The following is a 21458-nucleotide window of genomic DNA, read 5'->3' as shown; positions in this document are numbered from 1 at the left end:
ATTTATTTTACATTATTTTGTATAGGAAAAATGTAAATATTTATCATAGCTAATTTATATTTAAACCTTAGATGTACTAAACATAATTGAGTAATATATTTTATTGTGCTAATTAGTACAATGGCCATTTTATCACAGTTATAATAAATATATAAGTGATGTGCGCAATAATAGAATAAAAATAATTAAAACTATAACTGAGATCAGCGCTTTTACATCATGATATGTTTTTATTAAGTTTCATATTATGAGCAATAGCTTAAGAGTATTAAGTACATACCTTGTTATCATAAAGAAAGAACAAGAATAAGTATTAAAGTATTATAAAATGCATTATGAAATAAATATTAAAGTGCGTGTTTTCACATACTGCTATGCCTGCTGTTTGGCCTCAATTGTTTCAATTTTTCTAATATCTTTTACATAGTACAAAGTATCACCTTCCATACAAAGTAAGTTTAATGTTTTACAACATAAAACTTAAGTTATTAAGTAAACCTTAAGTAACTAAGTTTTGCAACAAAATAATCGAGATACATTTTTTAACATTCCATGGTCATATGGACTTCCAGCTTCCAGAAGACGTCGTTCGTTCGATGTTGTACCAAGGTAAATTAACCAAAGATGATATATTAAATAACAAACTACCACTAGCCCAACAAGCAAGCTGTAGAGTGCAGAGATGAAGCAAAGGGCAATGCTGGAACAATATGTACATTATTATACTTAGATTGGGTACCCAAAGCAAACAGTTGCATGTCATGTTATCTATAACTCTTATATTCTTAGAAAGCAAATAAGAGATATTACAATATTTATGACGTTAACACAAGTTTCAACAATTATCAATATCTTGTGATTATTAAAGTTTGCATTGTAAATCCTTGGTATCTTTCCAGTTTAGCTTTCAGACTGAATAATGGAAAGTGTTGTATTTCTGCAGAGTATAATTTTATACTCTGGATATCATTGAAATTAATTAAAAATTAAATTTTGATATTAATTAATTGAAATTAAATTTTGAAATTAAAATTATATATTCTCTACAAATGGATGTTAATATGACATATTTTTTGATCAATACATACTCTAATTGATGATATACGTCACTGCAATCATCTGGTAAAAGAACAGTACCAATAAGTATAAATGGATGACATACACTAGTCATAGTCAAATTAGAACCGTAAATAAAAGCTATAGCTGAGAAGAATAAACATCCCAAGTACCATCTTAAATTACTTGAACCTATACAACAATCCAACCTAAAATATAAAATACATATCTTAAATATATCTGTATTATTACGTAAGATAAAATCTATTTTTATCATAAAGAGAGTTGTACCATTTACAATGATATTCTCTATTAAGGATGCATGTCTGACACATTCGACAATGATGCGCTTTAGGAGGTGCTCTTCTTCTACATGTAATACAAAGTTCTCCACTTCCTTCGCCAAGCTCTAAACCTTGAGTTAAACTACCTTCTTGGGTTGCAGAATCTGCATTTAATCTAGTCATGTAGCCGCACCATATACCACCCACAACACACATTATAAATACTAGATTCTCTTCTAGCAAAATTTCTAGTAATGGTACAACACTAATTTCAAAGATCAGCATCAACATAACTACACTGGTAATTGTCCACATTAAAAAAAATTTGGTACGTAGAAGAAATCTAAGGAAGTTGTGATGCAAGTAATACACCAATATTGGTGTTGCAACAAATATAATTATAGTACATAACACTGTTTGCGCGGCTATTACTGTCAATGTTGGGACTGCAAATATTGGTATCATTGCATCGACTGAAATTTGCTTAGCACCAGCTCTCCAACCACAGGGATTCCGTAGCCTTTCCCACATAGTCATTTTTTATCAATAATTATACACCAAAGCAATAAGTTTACACTTGCATGGAGGATTAATGGAAGAATACCAAAATAAAGATTAGAAATGTTTCACGGAACGTTGTTCTTTGACGAATATAAAATTTCAAACTGACATTTGTTGAAAATATCGCGCGTAAGCACAGGCGGCAGCACCTTTTAAAATAATAGATATAATTAAATCATTAGTTATAAAAATTGTCAATTCTTCAACTATCTATTCAAATGAAATTTTCCTTTAACAAAGAATCATTGTTTCTATACGAATCAATACTTTCCTTTTGATCAAAATTTTCTTATTAAATAAGCGGTAGATCATTTTACTTAAGAACAAAATCAATTGATACAGTAAAATATTTTCTAAATCTCGTATTTTATTTCGCTATTACGTATTGTTATTTTTCGAAAAATATTGCGAGGAATAACACTTCTAACACTATTTTGAAAATGGCGCAAAAATCACAGGAAGAGTAAGTATAATAGTGTTCATTTCCAGTACCCAATGGCATTTGCTGTATGTAATGTGTACTTTATGCAAGAACAATGGTGTCAATATTGTATTCTAATAATTCAAAACTGTGACTAATCGTTCAAAAATTCTTTCACGGATTCCATTCACTCAACTCAGGTAACAAATACACCGCAGACAATTTAAACCATTGATGTTTTTCTCAAAATCATTGCCAGTATTGCTATTGCCACTTCGTCACCTTGTTATACGTGTTCGTCATTCTCCTACCTGACATTTGTTGTAATTCGTTGCGCATGAAACTGCAAACGTGAAGCGCATGGCGGGAATATGACGCAAATTGAAAATAAAGCCAACTTTAATGGAAAAAAATTGTCAGAAAAAAATTAGAATATCTTAAATTATCAACATTTTACAAAAACATCGAAGGTCAACTCTTATCTCGGTTTAGTATTTGTTATTTGGTTAAAATCGTTAAATGGAAAATATACAAAATTAACGAAAGTAGGTACGACTTCCAAGTGAAATGAAATTCTTTAATCATGAAGAAATGTAATCATCGCCGAAGAGGACGATTTGAAAAATAGTTTCTTAATCAAGAGAAATATAAAAGTCAAGGCCAAGATAAAAAGCTTAATCTATGTTGGTAAGGCAAAACGTAACATCAATGAGGTTACTGCCGAAACTATCATACATTACCGTTAGTGATTAAGTTAGTTGATCAATGCTTCACCAAATTTATTTTATCGATTCATGATTGCACAACGACCTACCTTTGAAAATTTGTAATCACTTTGAAAAAATAACACACCTTATTGTAACCTAATATCACAACCTTATCTGTTATACTAAATATCACATTATAACAAATGTATTTCTTTCTTCCATTGACACACGCGGTACAAATATCGATTGGTTTTTCGCGAAGAAGAAGACTCAGACGAACATTATTATCGCACTGTTGAGGCGAAGCTAATTAAAGAACAGTGGGGTAGAACGCTATTAAGATAATCATACGGCACAATAAAGAATCATCTATACAAGTCAAAGATTGATCAATTACAGCTGCATGGTTGCTGCCTACTGGAACTGTTTTCAATTGATTGCACGTGTTCGAATTGTTTTATCAAGTTTTCATTGTTTACCAGACTCTCCTCTCGTAGCTTTTAGCACTAGGTGGGAAGGAAACATGGTACAATTCGATAATTATAATACTGTAAAATCATTCGATGCCGCTAACGTACATATTTCAATGTATATATTTATGCATATGTAGTACATGTAATTTCAATAAGATAATAGTGTTAATTTCGTAATATGCAATATTATGAAATCCTGCAAATCGGAATATTATACAATATCTACAATAGAATCTAGAGCATTATTTATATTTCTTACGTTTCTGAATTAGAGAGATAACATACATATATATTAGTCAACAAATTCAAGGTTTACCATTATGTCCCACTTGTATAGACTTATACAGAGGTAATTAGTTGAATTCGAACACCCGGGATGAATACGTTATTTATTTAGTGTCTTATACCTGTCTCTTAGGATTACGTTTTTTCATCGAAGAAAGAAGTCGATTGTTGGCCTTTTTAACCTGCGGAAGGCTCGTCCCTAGTCTGCCCCTTCCTTATGTCGCATACTGGACAGTTCGTATGTGGATCTCGATTTGAAGACTTATCAAAATCAGACGACAAAGCAGCCTTGTAGTAGCTCGTTAATGTGTCCGAACTTATCTATCTATGCAAATTTGCAACTTCAGTCAAAATGTTTAACCACATGCGGTTCGATTTTATATATTTCGTTCAAGTAAGGTAATTAGATCCTGGAAAAATTGGAGAATACTTGAATATTTTAACAGAAAAAACGAAAGAAGGGAAGAAAAAAAAGAGAATTCAATATAAGCGAAAGTCACTGTATAGAATTGTATAGCTGCATTTATCGAATGGAATACGTGATCTAGTATTGTGCACGACGCGATTTCATTTGGGACACTGTTTACGTGTTGTTTGGAGTTGTCTTGTGTCTATTTATATTATCGATTCGAAAGTAAAGTTTCGAGAACGTAAGATCAATGACCATCACGTTTACTCCTAGTAAAATTGTAATAAAAGGAATAAGTCATATTTACTTGACCGGAACGAGTTTAGATCAGTTGAAGAGGTCGTGATCCTTGGTGGTGGTAAACTCGGTGGTGGTCTAACGTACGTTTCCGATCATTTGCTTAGGACGAAGATACATTAAACGGCAATCGGGGGTATTGACAGTCTTGTTCCCGCTGGATCGATTGATTGGTGGGAACTTGGGGGATTCCACGATGGGAATTGGAGAAACGAGTCGGAGAAAAGATAAGTAGATGCGTTCTCGAGCTTCGTTCGGCTACTTTGGTACAGTCGTTCTTCGAGGTATAAGAACGAATCGTGTTATGGTCGAGACCAAGCGATAAGGAGGTAACGTTGTGTGACTCCAGAGTAAATCGGTTGATAAGAAGCAGCCGATGCTCGTAGACCCGGGTTCTTGTACTGTTGTGTTAACAACTGGCGATGAATTGTGTCACCATGTTCCAGTGCTATTGGTAGCGGTAATGTTGGTTGTGGTGTTGGTGGTAACGGCGACGTGCAGCGATCTATGAATCCGAGGTTACTGCTCTCTCGTAGGCCGTGCTTCGTGGGTTGAGAAGCTTTCAGGCTTCCCGTGGAAGGCTAGGAACTGGTCTGTCGTGGACTCGTGGGGATGTTATGTAAGCTGTACTTGATCGACATAAACGCATACAAAGATCGTGTACATAGACGCATGTATGCGAGGAGCAACCTCAACTCTCAACGCAATACGTGCTATAAGCGCGAGGTGTTCGAAACCGCGGAGATCCAGCGAGAGGATATTTGTTCAGTGACGAGAGTCGCGACGCGCTAGACGCAGCGATTCAATCAAATGCGTGCAAATTTCAAGCGAACGTCGAAACGTATAAGGCATAAACGTATAGACATCTCGATATTTCAGGTGATCGGGTTGCGTGCCCTAGCAGTGATCCTCGAAGATTACCCGAGGACACCTTTTATCCATGGTTCAGCTTCGACGAGCTTTTGAGCTATGAGGAGGATACCCGGTTGAGGACAGAAGACAGGGAGGAAGACGACGAAAAGGAGTTCGAAGAACGTCTAGTAATGTCTTCGGCTTCGACTAACAAACTGCAGATTTTATGGGATCATTTCATTCATGCAGAACCGCAGAGCTATGAGGTACACGATCCCTGGATCTAAGAATTTCTATCCACCACGATTTCTTCCTTATCCCTTTTTTTTCACTTCGCCAAAATTATCATAAAGACGAGGATTCAAATTTGATAGATCAATTGGCACATCGAAGAGAAGAGGAGACTCTAACTAGCTAGACTAACTTGCAACGATATCAATTTTATCTTCACGTATCTATATCCTTTCTCTTTGGAATATTCTATCTAAACGGTAAAAACTTAGTCAATGATCATTTTTATTTAAATGCATTTACCTCATCTTGTTATTCTTTACCACATTTCACTAAGCGAGATTTCGTAATCATCGTCAATCATGATTAAACAGTACCTTATGTTCGTCTCAAGATGACTTACAAGTCGCGCGTAACTTATATGCTTGTCGATATTTTTTCGCGTGTATTGAAATAACAAGTGATCCTCTGTCCCATGTAACGTAAACACTATTGATTTCTTCCCACGTACTTGGGAAGTTGAAGTAACTACAGAAAATTTGCATCAGACAATTCATATCAGTAAAATTCATGAATTGATAATCGCTTGCTTCCGACAAAAAATACGATGATGAATGTTTGTTTGAATACAAACTCGAAATAACATAATATGCATTCTTGCCAATTATGCCATTTGGTACCAAAGCTATCGAATTGTATAAGACAAAATTGAGATATTTGGGTAATTTCAATCCTTATATTTTTATATTTTGGTCGCTGTTTCTATCGAGCCGATTATTTTATCAGGCATACCGCGGCACGTGCAATAATCATTTTGCATTTCGAAAATTAAAGAAAGCAATATCTTTGTTTCCTTTTTTATAGAATTTAGTACCTTATATTTACTATTTTTTCGTGATATTTGTATCTCTGTCGTAATATTTTTCTTATTGTTCGATCAAATCTAGAAGGCATAGTGTTGCTAAAAGAGAGTTAATTATTTATATTTATTTAGACTATAGTAATTAGCGTTTAACATCGGTCTTTTGATAATCTTTTGTTTTAATTTTTTTATTGTGATTTAATGAGTTATCTTATAGTTAATAAGTTAAATTATGAATTGCACGTTTTTTCTATTTAGAAATCACAGTGGTTGGACATATTCCTCGCGGAATTTCTTGCCCAAATAAACGAAGGTCGAGATGTGAAAGATGCTCTATCGTTTTGGTAAGATTACATGTCACTTAATTAAGTTTCTTATAACTGCTTAATTTTATCGTATGGTAATAGTCGAAATAACAAATACCTTTCTCTAAAAATATTCGCGTTGTAGGAGAATTAATGTAAAATTAATCTATTATTGAGTTATTTTAATATTATTTTTCGAGAAATGAAATAAAGAAGTAACAACATAGATTTTTATAACGACACAGTGGTCGTTGACCACAATCTGAAAATATGATCTCATGTCTGTGGTTTTGATTAACGTAACTTTTTAAGTTTGTATGTCTCACCTTTATTCCATTAGCGCGTGATCACTTTCTAGCGTTCACATATTCTTTGCAAGAATTACCTTCGATCAATATCTTTGCCAGTATTTCGTCAAAATGAAAATTATACCTTACTAGAATTTAACAAATTTATTAATCACAAGTGCCACTTAATGTCCTGCACATGATTGTTTTTTCGTTACCGAAATTTTACTTGATTTCACTTTCAAAACTTCCCTCGGAGATATCGCGTCTATCATTGAAAATAAGATTGCATACTTGTATGAACGTTTCCACAATAACCCGCATCGGGGTGATAATAAGAAGATATCAAATCCGATGGATAAGATAGAAATATAAAATACCCAATATGAAAATATCCATTCCAGTTCGGTCGGCGGCGGTGGTGTATCTACCCTTATAGCCTGCGAGCTGCTCTCTGATGTTCATGAACTTTGCGCAAAGAGAATCGACGGGGACGAACTTGCTAGACTGAGGAAGTATTTGGCTCAGGATCGTGGTTGGCGTTGTTTAGCTGTTTTACAATTACTTGGTGTTCGTGGACTTTCTTGTGGACGAGAATTGGTTGCTCTACTTATAGCTTTATATCCAATTGTCCTACAAGAGGAAACGAGTAATAGAGCCAATTCTGTTTCATTGAACGAATCCACGTATTCTTCGATAGATGGTACCACACGTAATCCTTATGTAAAATTTTACTGCAACGACGACACCGTCGACACGGTAGATATCGTGTCGCATGTGAAACGCAAAACGACGAAATCTAACCGATACGGTGTTTTCTACGAGGGCAATGTATCGTCAAGAAGGAGAACAGGTCGTAAACATAGTACTGGTACCAAGGTGCCGGTCCATTGCAAGCAAAAATCATTTGGAACGTCCGAAGCGCGTCGCAACACACCGGAAAGCGCGAGCAGCGAGTCCGAATTGCTGACAGATGGTATGGATCAGGCACGATCACTCACGCTAAAGATCCGCCTGAACCCTATGGATTTCGAGTATTTCACTTCAGTTGTCAGAAGCGACGAGGAACAGAAATGGCAAGCAGCACTTTATGAGCTCCCTATCCGACCGGCAAAAAAAACACCGAGAGATTACATAGATGAGCGGATCAAGGATGTTCTAGATGCTAGGATTAGTAATTTTGAGACGAGTCTTTTGATTATTCAATTGCTTCAAGGACTACGAGATTACGATACTCCAGCCGAACAAACACCGGCTGTACAAGTTCTAAAATTTGCCTTGGATACGTTATGGTCCTTACAATTCGGTATAGACGGTGCTAGCTTGACTGGCACTGAATGTGCTACGTTGAAAGCTGCGGCTGCTAGGCTTATGCTTACAGCATTGGAACGGATATTACGAGCAAATGAACCAACCACCGCTGTTATTCACAATGGTTTATTGCCTATGACTTTAAGATTACTCGAGGATGCTTGTAGCAAGCCGGTAAATGTTTTTTCACCGGAGGAAAGTTCCCTTTTGCAAGAGTTCATTTTTGCCATCATTTACGGAATAATAGCATTTCTTTATTGTCTGCTGCATCAAAAAGGTAGCGCAGTAGAAAAATTGTCAGACTTTTTAGAACTATTTCAATTATTTACGGAGAGCCAGGATGGAAAGCTGGTGGAGCGAACAATTTTTGCGATTGTTGACCTGCCAAACATTGATCCGACGAGGTCAGTAGTCCGTGCCAAAAAGATCATTGATATGATAGGTGCGCTAACGAGTGCCTTGAAGTCTGTTCGACGTGATATTTCGCACGTAGCTCATTGCAACAGAACAAAACACAAATCCTGTATCAATGACGTTCAAATCCATCACCATTCGGATGTATTTGGGACGCCTTATGCTCAGCCGATCGTTGGCGCCGTTATGAAAGAAGCATGTTGTATTTCGTCTCTTTTTATGATACTCACTAATCTTCTCAAGCATTCTCATCCCTTCGTCAGCGAGTTGCAAGTCAGATTGATCAAAGTTTTTACAGCGGCAGGAACGTGTTGTTGTTTTCCACCCAGAATACTCATGACTAGTATCATCACTCTTTTAAAGAAACGAGAACCGACAATTTATATCCCAGCCGTGACATTCCTAGAACGTATCTTTTTTAAAGAACTCGGTGCTTATTCGGAATCAGAAGTATGTACCACCTGTGACAGACCTGCAACATATTCTTGGGATTTTCTGAAAATGTATGCAGATTTATTGACACCGGATGATTCAAAATTATGTTATATTATAATGGCTCATCTTCTAAAAATTGGGCCTTGTTCTAAATTCCAGATTAGACGGGAGTTGCTTCTAAACATTTTTTATCCAACCTTTTTGAAAGCCAAAATCTATTATACAGCTAACAAAGGAAATACTATCGCAAAATTTCTAATTCAATCTTGCCTCTCTGCAATATCTTGTTTGATATTAAACTTGCAAATATATGAAGGATTTACTGAGATTAATGGGTTGGAAAAAGTATTGACTTTGTTACCAGACACAACTTTCACGAGAAATGTCTACACTCTCCTAGAAGTCGCCGTCATTGTCGAGATCTGGAAGACGACTTACGTGGAATTCGATCTCTTAGATACGGAGAAATCTGCCCTTAAATCTTTGTTCGATTCCCTTGAAAAGGAAACGAGTGAATTATTGGATATTTTGGACAATTCGGCGAATACTTTTGTCGATGAGAAATACGTAGAACAAGTAGCAAACCAAATTCCTCGCGTGGAATTAAACGATCAGAATGTTGAAGGAACAAGTATTATCATAGAAAGTGATACCTTGCAGCAACAAAGTGACGTGAAGGAATCGATCAATACAACTTCATGCCTTTTAAAAATACGGGATAATTCTGAGATGAATAATGCATCATGCTCGGAAATTGACAACGAAACAGATACAAGTAAGAAAATAGATCTGTATCAAGCTAGTGTCGCGTGGAGGACCGCAGCTGGAGTAACGCTTTACAGTCCAAAATTTCGAACTCAATTGTCGCTACATCCCGTGTCACAAAAATCTTTGCAGCTTTTTATAACGCTGGCTACACATATCTCTACAGATAGCATCACAGGTATATTATAAAAAACAAAGAACAGATTGTACCATATATAAAAATATCTGGATTTACATTTACATACTTGTCTCCTTTTAGACACCAATAAATCAGCGCACAGACTCTTTGAAGCTTTGCTAACGTGCTGTCTAACATCCCCGTTGTGTAAGTATACTTTTATATAATGAATGTGAATCATAGGTATTCCAAGTATGCTTCTGTTCCACATGCTCTTTCGCCGCGTGCAGCTGCAGATTAAAATCCCAATAAGCTATGTGAATTTATTAGCCGTAAAAGCAGTTCACATAATACTTGACACCGGTAAACATCTCGACCTATCTACTGTTCGTTAAATCTCTCTTTCATCGCGTAGTATTTTATCGTATGTGCATGTTTTATATTGTCCATAAAGTAATATATGAAACAACGTATGATACAGGTGATTGTGACATAATTATGGAGTTAGGAAGAGCGCTGATGGACGCAGGAATTAAATTGGGTCGTGGATTAGCTATCATCGTGGAAGTTTTATTAAAAGTCTCTATGTTAAAACTAGCTCAAGAAGAAACTATACCGCAGTGTACTCGTCCTAGGGTAACTTTCATTCTATTTCATTTATTCTAAATTGGACTGATTCATTTAGTTATCTGGGTACCATTTTTCGTTGCAGTTACCGATTATGATATTGGACACGATACCAGATTATGCCGCCGATGACAGTAGCACGGGTGAATATGTTACAGCTGATGATGGTTACGAAGCAGACGTAGAAGTACCAGCACAAAGCTTACATAGTAATTCCGTAAAAAGAAGTAATTCCTTAGGACCGGTAGTTGAGCCCAGAGGTCATGCAAATGCACATCCGGCATTATGCCTATTGGCAGTGGATTTGTTAATTCATTTCAGTAAACAGTAAGTATTTGACTGTACGAAATATAGAAACTATTCATGTGATATTATAAATGATATTTCTTCCACAGAGGTTTGGATGCTGAGAAAGCATGTATTATAACCACTGGCTTAAGAAAAGTTGCAGTCACATGCAGAGAAAGTGCTTCGAGTAGTGCTGCACTTGCAAGTTCAGGTGTAATCACAAAGATGTTAAATGGCTTCAGGGATGTATTTACTAATAGAGATACCAAATATCAAGGTATTTTTAATATATAAACTATTTTATAGTACATAACATACCGATCCTGTTTACAACATTACATAATAAAATATTATAGATCTACAACATGCTGTGCTAGAAGTATTTACTTTGCTAGCGACACAATCGATTTCGCCATCAGAACTAGTCATGTACTTGTCTTTGTTCAAAGTTGATGAGCCACCTCTACAATCGTTGTTGGAACCGCTTTTCCATCTAGGTTTAGCTGCACGTCCACAACCAAATTTTATCATATCTTTTCCTGTACCTTCTGATGCGAAAATATTATCGAAAACTCAATCGGAAGAATATAAGAACCTGGAAAAGGTTGAAAATCTTGTAAATAATTTCCGAAAAAGACATTTTACATCGGGTATATGCAGTCCATGGTCTGTGCATGCAACGTGTCTACCAATTGGTCCAGAACTGGCTTGGCCAGTTTGGTTGCATGGTTGTTCCGCCTCTATGTGGTTGAGAGTTGAAAGAGGATTACCCGTCAGTAGCAAGGGAACAATGATTAATACTTCATCATTACTTGATTCAGATGATGAGAGTTTGTCCGATTGGGGTATTCTGTCCGATAATTGGAGTCGTAAAGGTTGGTAAAGTGATTTACTAAGAACTAACAAATAAATAAATAAATAAATATATATATATATATATATAATCAATTTAATACTTTTTTCTAAGACTTTTGTCACAAGTCCATCATATAACTTTATCAAATGTAGCAATATATTTATTATTTTGTATTCAATGCATGCTCTACATATTATCGTGGAAAGAACAATTGATGTCTGATCTTTTCTTGGGTACATCAGTCGTAGCAGGTTCGTCATCTCCACCTACACCAACATCGATTATTCATTTGATGTCTATCGGATTTGAGACTCTGGTGCTTGAAACGTGGTTGGATCTTAAATCAGGTAAACTATTTTAAATAGACTTTTAACTTTTTAGTATGATTAGTGTATTTTATTCCTTTTCTTATATTTCAGATAAATTAATTTTACGATTAACTCGACCAGACGACAAAATGAATAGAACAGTTTCGGAAACATCTGTAATTGGTATGCTTTCTTCTGGTCGGTGGCATCATTTAGCATTGAATTTTAAAGACACAGTTTTAAATAAACGCAGTGCGGTGGTTGAAGTCGTGCTTTGGGTAGATGGGTGGAGAGAAATCAATGCGCAATTGCCATTTGATGGACTGCTAGTGAGAAAACCTGGCACCACGTGTGTTCTATTAGGACAAGTTGGATCCAGCACTATCGGCGCTTGGTATCTTGGAAATTTAATGGTATTCAGGTGCGCATCTTTCTTATGAGACATTTAACTACCAATTAATAATTATATCATATGTATGCACTGTTAAAAATTAATTTACAGATGTCCAGTATTTACGAAGGAGAGAGCATTATACCTAGCAAGTCTTGGTCCTAATTATACTAATCTTGCGGAATGTATTTTAAACATAGAGAAGCCAGATTTTACGCAACTAATTGCATCTGGCGCTTTAGATGGTGTACGAGAAATACGATTTGGTGAGTGCTATAACAGAGACATAACATAAAAGGGAGGGAGGAAGAGAGAACGAGCGAATAGCCAATTATATTTTTATCTAATATAGAGGGAGGAAAATTTGATACAAGTCGAAGGAAATCATATGGCGGGACGTATTTAAGACACGCTATTGAAACTAAAGTATCTGAGACCAAAATCGATTGGGATACAGTTATGGATGCTACAAATTCGCAATTGGCTGAATTGCAAGATAATCTGCTTCTTAGTTATGAAGCTCAAAATCCCAATATTGTTCATTTATATCCTCAGGTTATTGCAAATCCAGCTGGTAGGTTTATTGCTTCGTAAATTTATATTTGTCAATTAATGCTTGATAATCATTAATTCCTTTTGCATAAATATTACATGCTTATTTTTAGCTGCGGTAAGAAATCTATTTCCGGGTCAACCAGGTTTTAGGGTTGTTTTTGCACCGGAACATAGAGTTTCACAGCAACCACCTTTATCTGTGACTCCGATACTTTCTGCTCGATTAGAATGCCAACAGTATAGAGGTCTTGTACCCGCTGCCATTTTAGTGGGCGGTGTACCTATATTTTTATATTTGTTCGCAAGAGTAAGCATAATTATACAGAAATATTTAATGCTGTCAATTATGACTACTTATGGTCGTTATTAAATGAATTTATAGGTAGTCGAATTAAATTCTAACGAAGAAGAGCAAGCATTAGCTCTTTCAATAGTTCTGCAGTTAATACGGAATGACTCTGAACTTTTAAATCAGTACCGATCAGAAGATGGAACATCTTTAATCCTATGCATTTTAGAATCACCTCGATGTCACACAGGTAGACACATTCTGAAAGCAATGTTAGATGCAGCTTGTGATAGTTCGATCTTAATAAAAGATATCGGCAGCGGTAATCATTTAGTCTCACAAAATTGCGAAGCTGTGATTACGGATCCAGATTTAATCAAAGGTGCATTGACTGCATGGAGAACATGGGCAAAATATGATACATTAAATTTGCTATTGCAAGCGTTGTTATTATTATTAAGAGATCAACATTCACAGCGTGAGTTCAACGCAACTCAATTAAATAGAGTCGGAATTGTTGATACCATTTTGACACTATGCAAAGTAATTTAATACTTTTTGTAAATACTATATTTTATAATGAATATACTAAAGAATTCATAAAAATATCTCATTGTTTATTATAGGAGCATTTTATGTATGATGAGTTTGGTGCTGTACTTGATTCTTCAACAGGAACTGCAGTGGTTGAATTGATTAGGGCACTCATGGGAGCACCTCCAGAATTTGCTCATCTAGTAGCTATTACTGACTACCTAGTTCTGGTTCATCAAGCATCTGAAACTTATATTACACACTCAAGACACAATATATATTTTTTGTTACCACCGATTGGGGAAAAAAGAGTTGTAAAAATTGCCGCTACTGTAACTTCCAACTCTTCAGATGAATCCATAGAAACTATTGAAAATAGTAAATTGGATAAAGGTTTAACAAATACACAGGTTCGTATTTGCTATTAAATAGGTTGTAAAATAAGTAATAAAAGATAAAATTGACATTACTTTTCTAGATTCAGAGAAATAGAATGCCTAAAAGAAAAGAACGCCGAAATGGTCTTCCTCAAGATACCAGTGCTGGAGAGGATTCAGGAATTGCAGCTAGTGATGGATCCAACCCTCTTAGTAACGTAAGTATGTAATTAAGTCTACTGTTTATTAATTATAATCTACTGCAAACTTTGATCTTTTACACAGGAAAAACAATCTACGTGGATGGACGAAAGAAAAGCTTGTCAAGGTTTAGTTTGTGAAGGACTTTTATTACTCCTCCGAGATGCAGTTAGGGTTTTACCTGATAGCCAAGTTGGATCGGTTTTGAAACACATTTTAAGAGCTGAACTTTTACTTGTACTGGCTAATAATCCAGACACTAGAGTTCGTACAGCACTAGCTAAGGTATGATAGGATGTAAAAAGGAAGTAAGTTCTATTTTCATTCAAGTATTATAATAACTGGTTAACTTATAGGTCGTACAAATATATCTACAACGTGCTAGTGATGAGGAAGTCAACAAATTTATAAAGCAAAAATATTTTATACATTTAGCAAACCAAATAGCATTATATCCTGGAAGTGAATCATTGGTAGTTGCTTTAGAAAATTTAGCTTTACGAGGCCCAACTCTGGCTGCAATGCCTCCATTAATGGCTATAATAGCGAAAGCAGCAGCTACTGAATCAAATGTAGTTAGACCAATCGTATCATTTATGACTGACATAATTGCAAAGGTACGATATCGTAGTTCGGTCTCATTTATTAAACAAAATTAATTAACAAAATTTACTTTCAGAATCCTACTGCTTTGAGGATGCTTTTGGAACAAGGTTTGATTGAATCATTTGTTCAAGCATTAGTAGGAAGTGCTCATAAAAGTGGTTCTACATCTCTTCATCGAGATATTCATGTACTTTTTGTGGCCATTGCCACAAAACTTTTGGAATCCCCAGGAAATCATCAAATGCAAGCTGTCCTAGACTTGCATTTGATATTAAACCATATGGAATTGAAAGAAAAATCTCACTGCATTAAAAATAGAACGTGTATATCAGTTATAAGAGATGCACAGGTAGCACTTTTTGATGGAGAACTCGACGTGCTTATAACGAAAGTCTCAAATCAATCGAGTTTCCGATTACGTAGTACAGCATCGTATCTAGCCTCAGCTTCCCATATAACTTCAGGTAATACTTCTATCACAAATAATGAAAAAATAAAATTTCAGTTTTTTCACTTTATCAGTATTATATTTTTTAGTTTTTACAACGTCCAGTGAACAAAGTGATCATGGTTTTCGATCATCTAGCTATACGAGTTTACATACACCTTCCATCGCAACCTTACGCGAACCAGGCAAAGGAGAATTGCTTGAACGGTTTCGCATTGTTCTCAGCCGTGCTGTCGAATTTATAACAGCAGCTGATGATTCACCTTCTGGCAACGAGTTACAATTAACTAAAAGATTGTTTTCAATACTTTTACATGGTTTTTGTAATCCACTACAAAAGAAAAATCATTGGAGCAGCGGATGGTCAACCAGACACGCTTTAAGAAAATATACGGCCAAATTAATGGTGTGGTTACTTGGACCGCATCAAAGTAATAATACGAGGATTTTTGCTGTTAGATCACTAATGGAAGAGCCGAAAGCTCGTGAAATTCTGTCCTCTCTTTTGGAAGTTCACCCACAAGTGAGTCTATCGATTAATCCATTATTTATCTGTTCTCTATTTTCTTATATGTATGTTTCAATGCATTTACATATATCAGGTAGAACAAAAGTTCGCTGTCTTCTTTTGGGATCTCTTACAAAGACGAGATGAGATGCCTAGTGCTGATGCAAGGATATGTATAGAATTGAAAGAAGCTTTGAGTGTATGGGATTTAGCAAAAGGAATAGAACAAGCTAGTCCTGGAATATGGGATGAAGAATTAGCATTGCTAAGGCGAGAATTGATGAGAGATCGAGATATATGGATCGATAATAATCTTCCTGCAATTCAAAGGTAAGTAAAATTAAATAGAGTGTTATATTTTTTATTCCTTTGTTTTACAAAATATTTTTCTTGTTTATTAGGATTGCCAACAGATTTGATGTACTTGCTAAACAACTAACAGAAAGTGCAATGACTATAACGCGTACTGTCGTGGAAGAACAAAATCGAGAACGTAAAGTATTAATGGAAAGACTGAAACATTCAAGAGCGATGGAAGCTCAAGCAATTGCTAAATGGAGAGATTTAGCAAGACGTCTAACGCATGAAAGAGGCCCTTGGCATTTTCCAAACAGTTATCCAAGAAATTGGGAATTAGATCCTACGGAGGGTCCTGCTAGAGTTAGAATACGATTGCAGCGGTGTCGTTTAAACATAGATCGAAGGTTTTTTATGACCGAATATCAAGACAGACTAGGTTTGATTGCTATTATTCTATTAATTATTTTTATTCAATTTGTTTGTATTTACATAAATTACATCTTTTGGCGTACAGATGCAGTAAAAATCGAAGCCCCTTTATCTTATTTATTTACGAATAATCGACAAGATGCAAATGCTACAGCATTAATCGAGCGACTGCATACTAGTGAAAGAATACGTAAAATGTCTCAAGCCAAAGTAGTTACACCTAGAGCTGAATTATCTGGTGAAGTTCTTATTGGTGAAACATGTCTTTATTTTGTTCCTGATAATCCTGATGTTCTACTGCACACAGATGTACGATTCTGTTAACCCTTTTATTATTCTATGAATTCATTATTATACATTTAATTGGATACATAATAATTACAGATAGCTTTAGGTGGCTTGGATTTAGCTATGGTGGGTGGAACAGCTTGGCGCCTTGAAGATATTCGAGAATTGCATCGAAGAAGATATCAGTTACAGGAAAGGGCTATTGAAATATTCCTCATTACAGGAAGAACTTACTTATTAGCATTTAATTCTTCAAAGGTACATATATCTTATCTTAAAAATAAATACTATATAATTCTTCATAATGATATTTAACTTACAGGAAAGAGATGAATTTGTAACGGAATTATCTGCTTGCAATTTACCGAGACGAATACCTGGTGATGATTTAAGCGAAGCTATCTCGTTATGGCGAAGTGGGGCATTAACAAATTGGGAATATATTACTTGTCTAAATAAATTAGCCGGTCGTTCATATAATGATTTAATGCAGTATCCTGTATTCCCATTTGTATTAGCTGATTATACAAGTGAAAAAATTGATTTAAGTAATCCAAAGATTTATCGGTAAGTGTAATAAGTATAATACGTAAAAGTATGATCAGGGAAATATTTATGAAAAAACAATTTTTTTTTAGAAATTTCAAACGCCCTATGGCTGTGCAGGATAAAAAGAATGAACAACACTATATAAATAATTACAACGTAAGTGGTTTAATTATGTTTATAAAAAAAATATAAAAAAATATTGTTTATAATATAATTTACCATTTTATATAGTATCTCAAACAAGCTTTATCGGAAGGTTTAAACTTAATAGCATTAAATCAAGAACCATTCCATTACGGATCGCATTATAGTAATTCTGGAACAGTTCTTCACTTTCTAGTAAGATTACCACCATTTACTAGTATGTTTCTATGCTATCAAGGTAAATTAAAGTTGCTTTTTAGATGTATGTATACATTACTGTTGAGATTTAATTTTCATAATTCAGTTTATTTCTATTTTTGAAGACGACAATTTTGATATTCCTGATCGAACATTTCATGCACTGGCTACTACATGGAGATTAACTAGTTGCGATTCAACAACAGATGTGAAAGAATTAATTCCTGAGTTTTTCTATTTGCCTGAATTTTTGTTGAATTCCGAAGGTAATATAGATAATTATTGCTCAAAAAATATGTAAGTTAATTAATATTCAAAACAAACTTTGTTAAAGGATTTAATTTTGGAGTTCGACAAAATGGTAACCGGGTTGGAGATGTTGAGTTACCGAAATGGTGTGGAGGTGATGCACGACTTTTTATTCTTGCTCATAGAGCAGCATTAGAAGCAGATCTTGTCAGGGAAGTTCTCCCTTATTGGATCGATTTGGTATTTGGATTTAGGCAAACTGGTAGACCAGCAGTGGAAGCTATAAATGTTTTCCATCCTGCTGTATGTTGATACTAACATTCATGCAATCATATTTAAAAGTGTAATTTAAATTTATGGATTTATTATTTTAGACCTACTATGGATTTAATGTTGAACAAATAGCAGATCCTTTAGAACGTCAAGCTTGGGAAACGATGGTTCGAACGTATGGCCAAACACCAGCGCAATTATTTACGGTTGCACATCCCTTACTGATTCAAAATCTTGCAAATACAATAGTTCATAGTTCATTACCACAAGTTATTGAAGGTGTAGATGGCATAAAATGGGGAAACTATGTTGGTGCTCCTGGAAATGAACCAGTTTTATGTTGGAAACATAAACATAAAGCACCATTAGCATCTTTAGTTCCTTTAATGACTGGTGATGTTTTTGGATTACCTAGCTATACTACTTTATTACTCGTTTATACAAAAGAAAAGGGTACATATCATTAATTTCATGTAAACATTTCAATAGTCACATTTGCAGAACTAGATTGTATAATGTTTCTTTCTAGGAACAAGTATGTTAAGTGGAGCATTTGTATCAGGAGCTGCTTTAGTATCATGGAATGGTACAGATGGAATTGTAAGACTAAAATATAAAAAAGAGCAACCACCAAGGCCATTAATTAGATCTTCGGGTCTTGACCCAGTAAATAGATACATTACTATTTTCTAGTAATTTTTTGAATTGCAAATTACATAACATAATTTCTTTTTAGATTACAATCTTGGGATCAGCTCCAGATTGTGGACAACTATGGATAGGTCATTTATCTGGCAAAATTACGGTGCATACATACACAGTTGTAATAAGTAAAATTGACTTCACTTTAACACCAGAATCTGTACTGTTAGCTCATAGAAGTAGAATAACAACAGTGTTTCTGTCACGGGCATTTAGCATCGCTGTTTCAGGTGACTCAAGTGGTGTTATTGTTATTTGGGACTTAAATAGGTAAGTATTCTAATAAATAAATAGATAAAAAACATTCATATAACACTTAAACTTATTTGTTATCCTTTTGTAGTTTAACATACATAAGATCCATATTCTGTGAACAGAACTATCCTATTCGTTTATTATCGATTAGCGAAACTCTCGGAGATATAGCAGTTACTTATGAAATTCCTAGTGAAAACACATCTACCAGTCAATCCGAATTGAAAGTATTTACTATAAATGCAAGGGCAGTTGGATCTATTTTATCAAGAAAAAGAATAACAGCTCTTTGTTATAGTAACGCACCAGAAGGAGTTTCTGTAAATGTTATTGCAACAGGATTAGACAATGGTGTAATAAGGCTATGGAGTAGTTGGGATTTAAGATTAGTCAGAGAAATTATAAATGGCATAAAAGGATGCGGAGCAGTAATTGCGATAGCATGGGCTTTAGACCAACATCACTTATATGCTGTAACCGAAGACTTCACTATTCTCATATGGGAAGGATCAAAACGTTTAAGCAATGGTACTCCAAAATTTGTAAATTTAACGTCACTCTAATGTAAATAAAACTAAAATGTATTTTAAATGCATAGACAACATGTAAATGTTAAATATTGTTCAATATATGTTTTCATTTTATTAAGTATCTTATAAAATAAAAAGAATGTTTTTTACAATTATGACACTAGTATCACATTTGTAATAATTTTGTATTGTAATTAGAATCACATCAAACTCCTAAAATATCACACAATCATTATATTTGTAGTTAGTAGATAAAAATCCAACTGTTGAAGTATTATTTTCCTAAAGTTTTCAATGCAATGACTTTCATGTTCTAATAACATATTAACATTTATACTTTTATATTCTGTTATAGTACAAGAAATACAGACTTATTAACATATTTATAAATGTACTGATAGTATATTAATGATATGCTTATAACTTCTAATTTCATAAATTTGTTTTGTTCATGATATTGTAACATGTGTATATAAACATATCTAATAAACATATCAAGCAATAGATTCAAATAACATTTAAGCAATCTTCAATAATTTCAAACATTGGGTAATACTTTCCTGTTCTTTTTGCAATCTGTTCGGCTGTATCTCCGCTTGAATTTACCAATCTTGGATTTGTATCTGGATGCAATAAAAGAAGTTGCAAAGCAGGAGAATTATGAGAACTTGCAGATACTAAATGCAAAGGAGTTTGATCTCCTTTACTTCTGGCATTTATATCTGCCCCATTTGCAATTAATACCATTGCACATTCAACATTATTCCAGCAACATGCAGAATGTAATGGTTGCCATTCATCCATAGTTTTAGCATCTATCTTTGCACCTGCTTGAAGTAAATACTACGAACAAGATAAAACATTGATGCACTTATTTATGAACACTTTTGTCAAAGAATAAATTACGTTCAAAATGTAACATTCATACTTCTACAATTCCTACGTGATTGCCATAACATGCTCTATGCAATGGAGTGTAACCATCTTTGTCTGTACATTCTAACAATAGCGGGTTTTCCATTAATAATTTTTGCACTTTATCCAGCTCGCCATTCTCCGCTGCAGTCAGAATTTCTTTTGCATCAGGTTCTATAAAACATATATACATGTTACAAAATTGATGGTGGAAAATTGTAATACACAATTCCAAATTATCAGCTAACCTTTTGCATTACGTTCAGCCTCTACTCCATCGTCGTCATCTTCCCATGCACTAACTTGCATACGTTCACTTCGTGGTTGACTTAACATTCGATCACGGATTGCTTCCAAATCCGTCAATTGATCACTTTCTTCTCCGGATGATGACATTTTTCTTTCATTTCAGATCAAATAAACAAGATTATGTGAAACTCTTTTATCATATATTATACGGATCCATCTACTGGAGTATGAAGACACTGCTTATACATCAATTAAATTCGATCAGTTTTTTCAGATGCGAAAATCATCTCATTTTTTCGATTGTTTTTAAAATGTT

At 34.6% G+C, this 21458-nt stretch overlaps 3 protein-coding genes across 8 annotated transcripts; 1 reads left to right on the top strand and 2 right to left on the bottom strand.

The window, feature by feature from the left end:
• Positions 1-85: 85 nt before the first annotated feature.
• LOC122566673 (palmitoyltransferase ZDHHC23-B) lies at positions 86-2843 on the bottom strand. 2 transcript variants are annotated; one of them, XM_043724271.1, is made up of 4 exons: positions 2394-2843; positions 1348-1860; positions 1089-1265; positions 86-700 (listed from the first exon to the last, which is right to left on the bottom strand). In XM_043724271.1, exons 2-4 carry the CDS (start codon positions 1803-1805, stop codon positions 508-510), a joined length of 828 nt encoding a protein of 275 aa, XP_043580206.1. In that variant the 5' UTR covers positions 1806-1860; positions 2394-2843; the 3' UTR covers positions 86-507. The 2 variants fall into 2 exon arrangements, with proteins under 2 accessions (XP_043580206.1, XP_043580205.1); XM_043724270.1 differs by lacking the exon at positions 2394-2843 and having other exon boundaries at positions 1348-1879.
• Positions 2402-20092, top strand: LOC122566657 (lysosomal-trafficking regulator). 5 transcript variants are annotated; one of them, XM_043724209.1, is made up of 36 exons: positions 2408-2522; positions 4601-4822; positions 4940-5112; positions 5373-5611; positions 6697-6782; positions 7435-10133; positions 10215-10280; positions 10555-10709; positions 10786-11027; positions 11096-11265; positions 11345-11863; positions 12087-12191; positions 12264-12573; positions 12655-12809; positions 12896-13117; positions 13209-13405; positions 13481-13930; positions 14014-14331; positions 14400-14516; positions 14584-14784; positions 14856-15116; positions 15179-15569; positions 15643-16076; positions 16156-16391; positions 16463-16797; positions 16876-17099; positions 17175-17336; positions 17401-17645; positions 17717-17783; positions 17859-18009; positions 18095-18235; positions 18304-18521; positions 18593-18944; positions 19021-19157; positions 19228-19463; positions 19537-20092. In XM_043724209.1, exons 3-36 carry the CDS (start codon positions 5106-5108, stop codon positions 20009-20011), a joined length of 10323 nt encoding a protein of 3440 aa, XP_043580144.1. In that variant the 5' UTR covers positions 2408-2522; positions 4601-4822; positions 4940-5105; the 3' UTR covers positions 20012-20092. The 5 variants fall into 5 exon arrangements, 4 of the variants coding, with proteins under 4 accessions (XP_043580145.1, XP_043580144.1, XP_043580143.1 ...); XM_043724208.1 differs by having other exon boundaries at positions 12051-12191; XM_043724211.1 differs by lacking the exons at positions 4601-4822; positions 4940-5112 and adding an exon at positions 2872-3009 and having other exon boundaries at positions 2413-2522; positions 12051-12191.
• On the bottom strand, positions 20066-21443 carry LOC122566675 (ankyrin repeat domain-containing protein 49-like). Its single transcript, XM_043724273.1, has 3 exons — positions 21142-21443; positions 20907-21067; positions 20066-20821 (listed from the first exon to the last, which is right to left on the bottom strand). The coding sequence occupies exons 1-3, from the start codon at positions 21287-21289 to the stop codon at positions 20486-20488; spliced, it is 645 nt and encodes a 214-aa protein (XP_043580208.1). The 5' UTR covers positions 21290-21443; the 3' UTR covers positions 20066-20485.
• Positions 21444-21458: the final 15 nt, after the last annotated feature.

The sequence above is a fragment of the Bombus pyrosoma genome, linkage group LG4 (assembly GCF_014825855.1).
Source record: "Bombus pyrosoma isolate SC7728 linkage group LG4, ASM1482585v1, whole genome shotgun sequence".
Lineage (NCBI taxonomy): Eukaryota > Metazoa > Arthropoda > Insecta > Hymenoptera > Apidae > Bombus > Bombus pyrosoma.
This window is presented reverse-complemented; position numbering and strand designations above follow the sequence as displayed.

Bases quoted from the DNA above. Each gene is read 5' to 3' on its own strand.
- LOC122566673 (XM_043724270.1), bottom strand. From the start codon at position 1,877: ATGACTATGTGGGAAAGGCTACGGAATCCCTGTGGTTGGAGAGCTGGT. The intron at 1,266-1,347 runs GTACAACTCTCT...TTTATATTTTAG, and splicing joins AGAGAATATCATTGTAAATG to GTTGGATTGTTGTATAGGTT. The intron at 701-1,088 runs GTATGTATTGAT...ATATTGTTCCAG, and splicing joins GACGTATATCATCAATTAGA to CATTGCCCTTTGCTTCATCT.
- LOC122566657 (XM_043724208.1), top strand. The intron at 13,931-14,013 runs GTAATTTAATAC...TGTTTATTATAG, and splicing joins CCATTTTGACACTATGCAAA to GAGCATTTTATGTATGATGA. The intron at 18,236-18,303 runs GTAATATAGATA...ACTTTGTTAAAG, and splicing joins ATTTTTGTTGAATTCCGAAG to GATTTAATTTTGGAGTTCGA.
- LOC122566675 (XM_043724273.1), bottom strand. From the start codon at position 21,289: ATGTCATCATCCGGAGAAGAAAGTGATCAATTGACGGATTTGGAAGCA. The intron at 21,068-21,141 runs GTTAGCTGATAA...TATGTTTTATAG, and splicing joins GGCTGAACGTAATGCAAAAG to AACCTGATGCAAAAGAAATT. The intron at 20,822-20,906 runs GTATGAATGTTA...TCTTGTTCGTAG, and splicing joins ATCACGTAGGAATTGTAGAA to TATTTACTTCAAGCAGGTGC.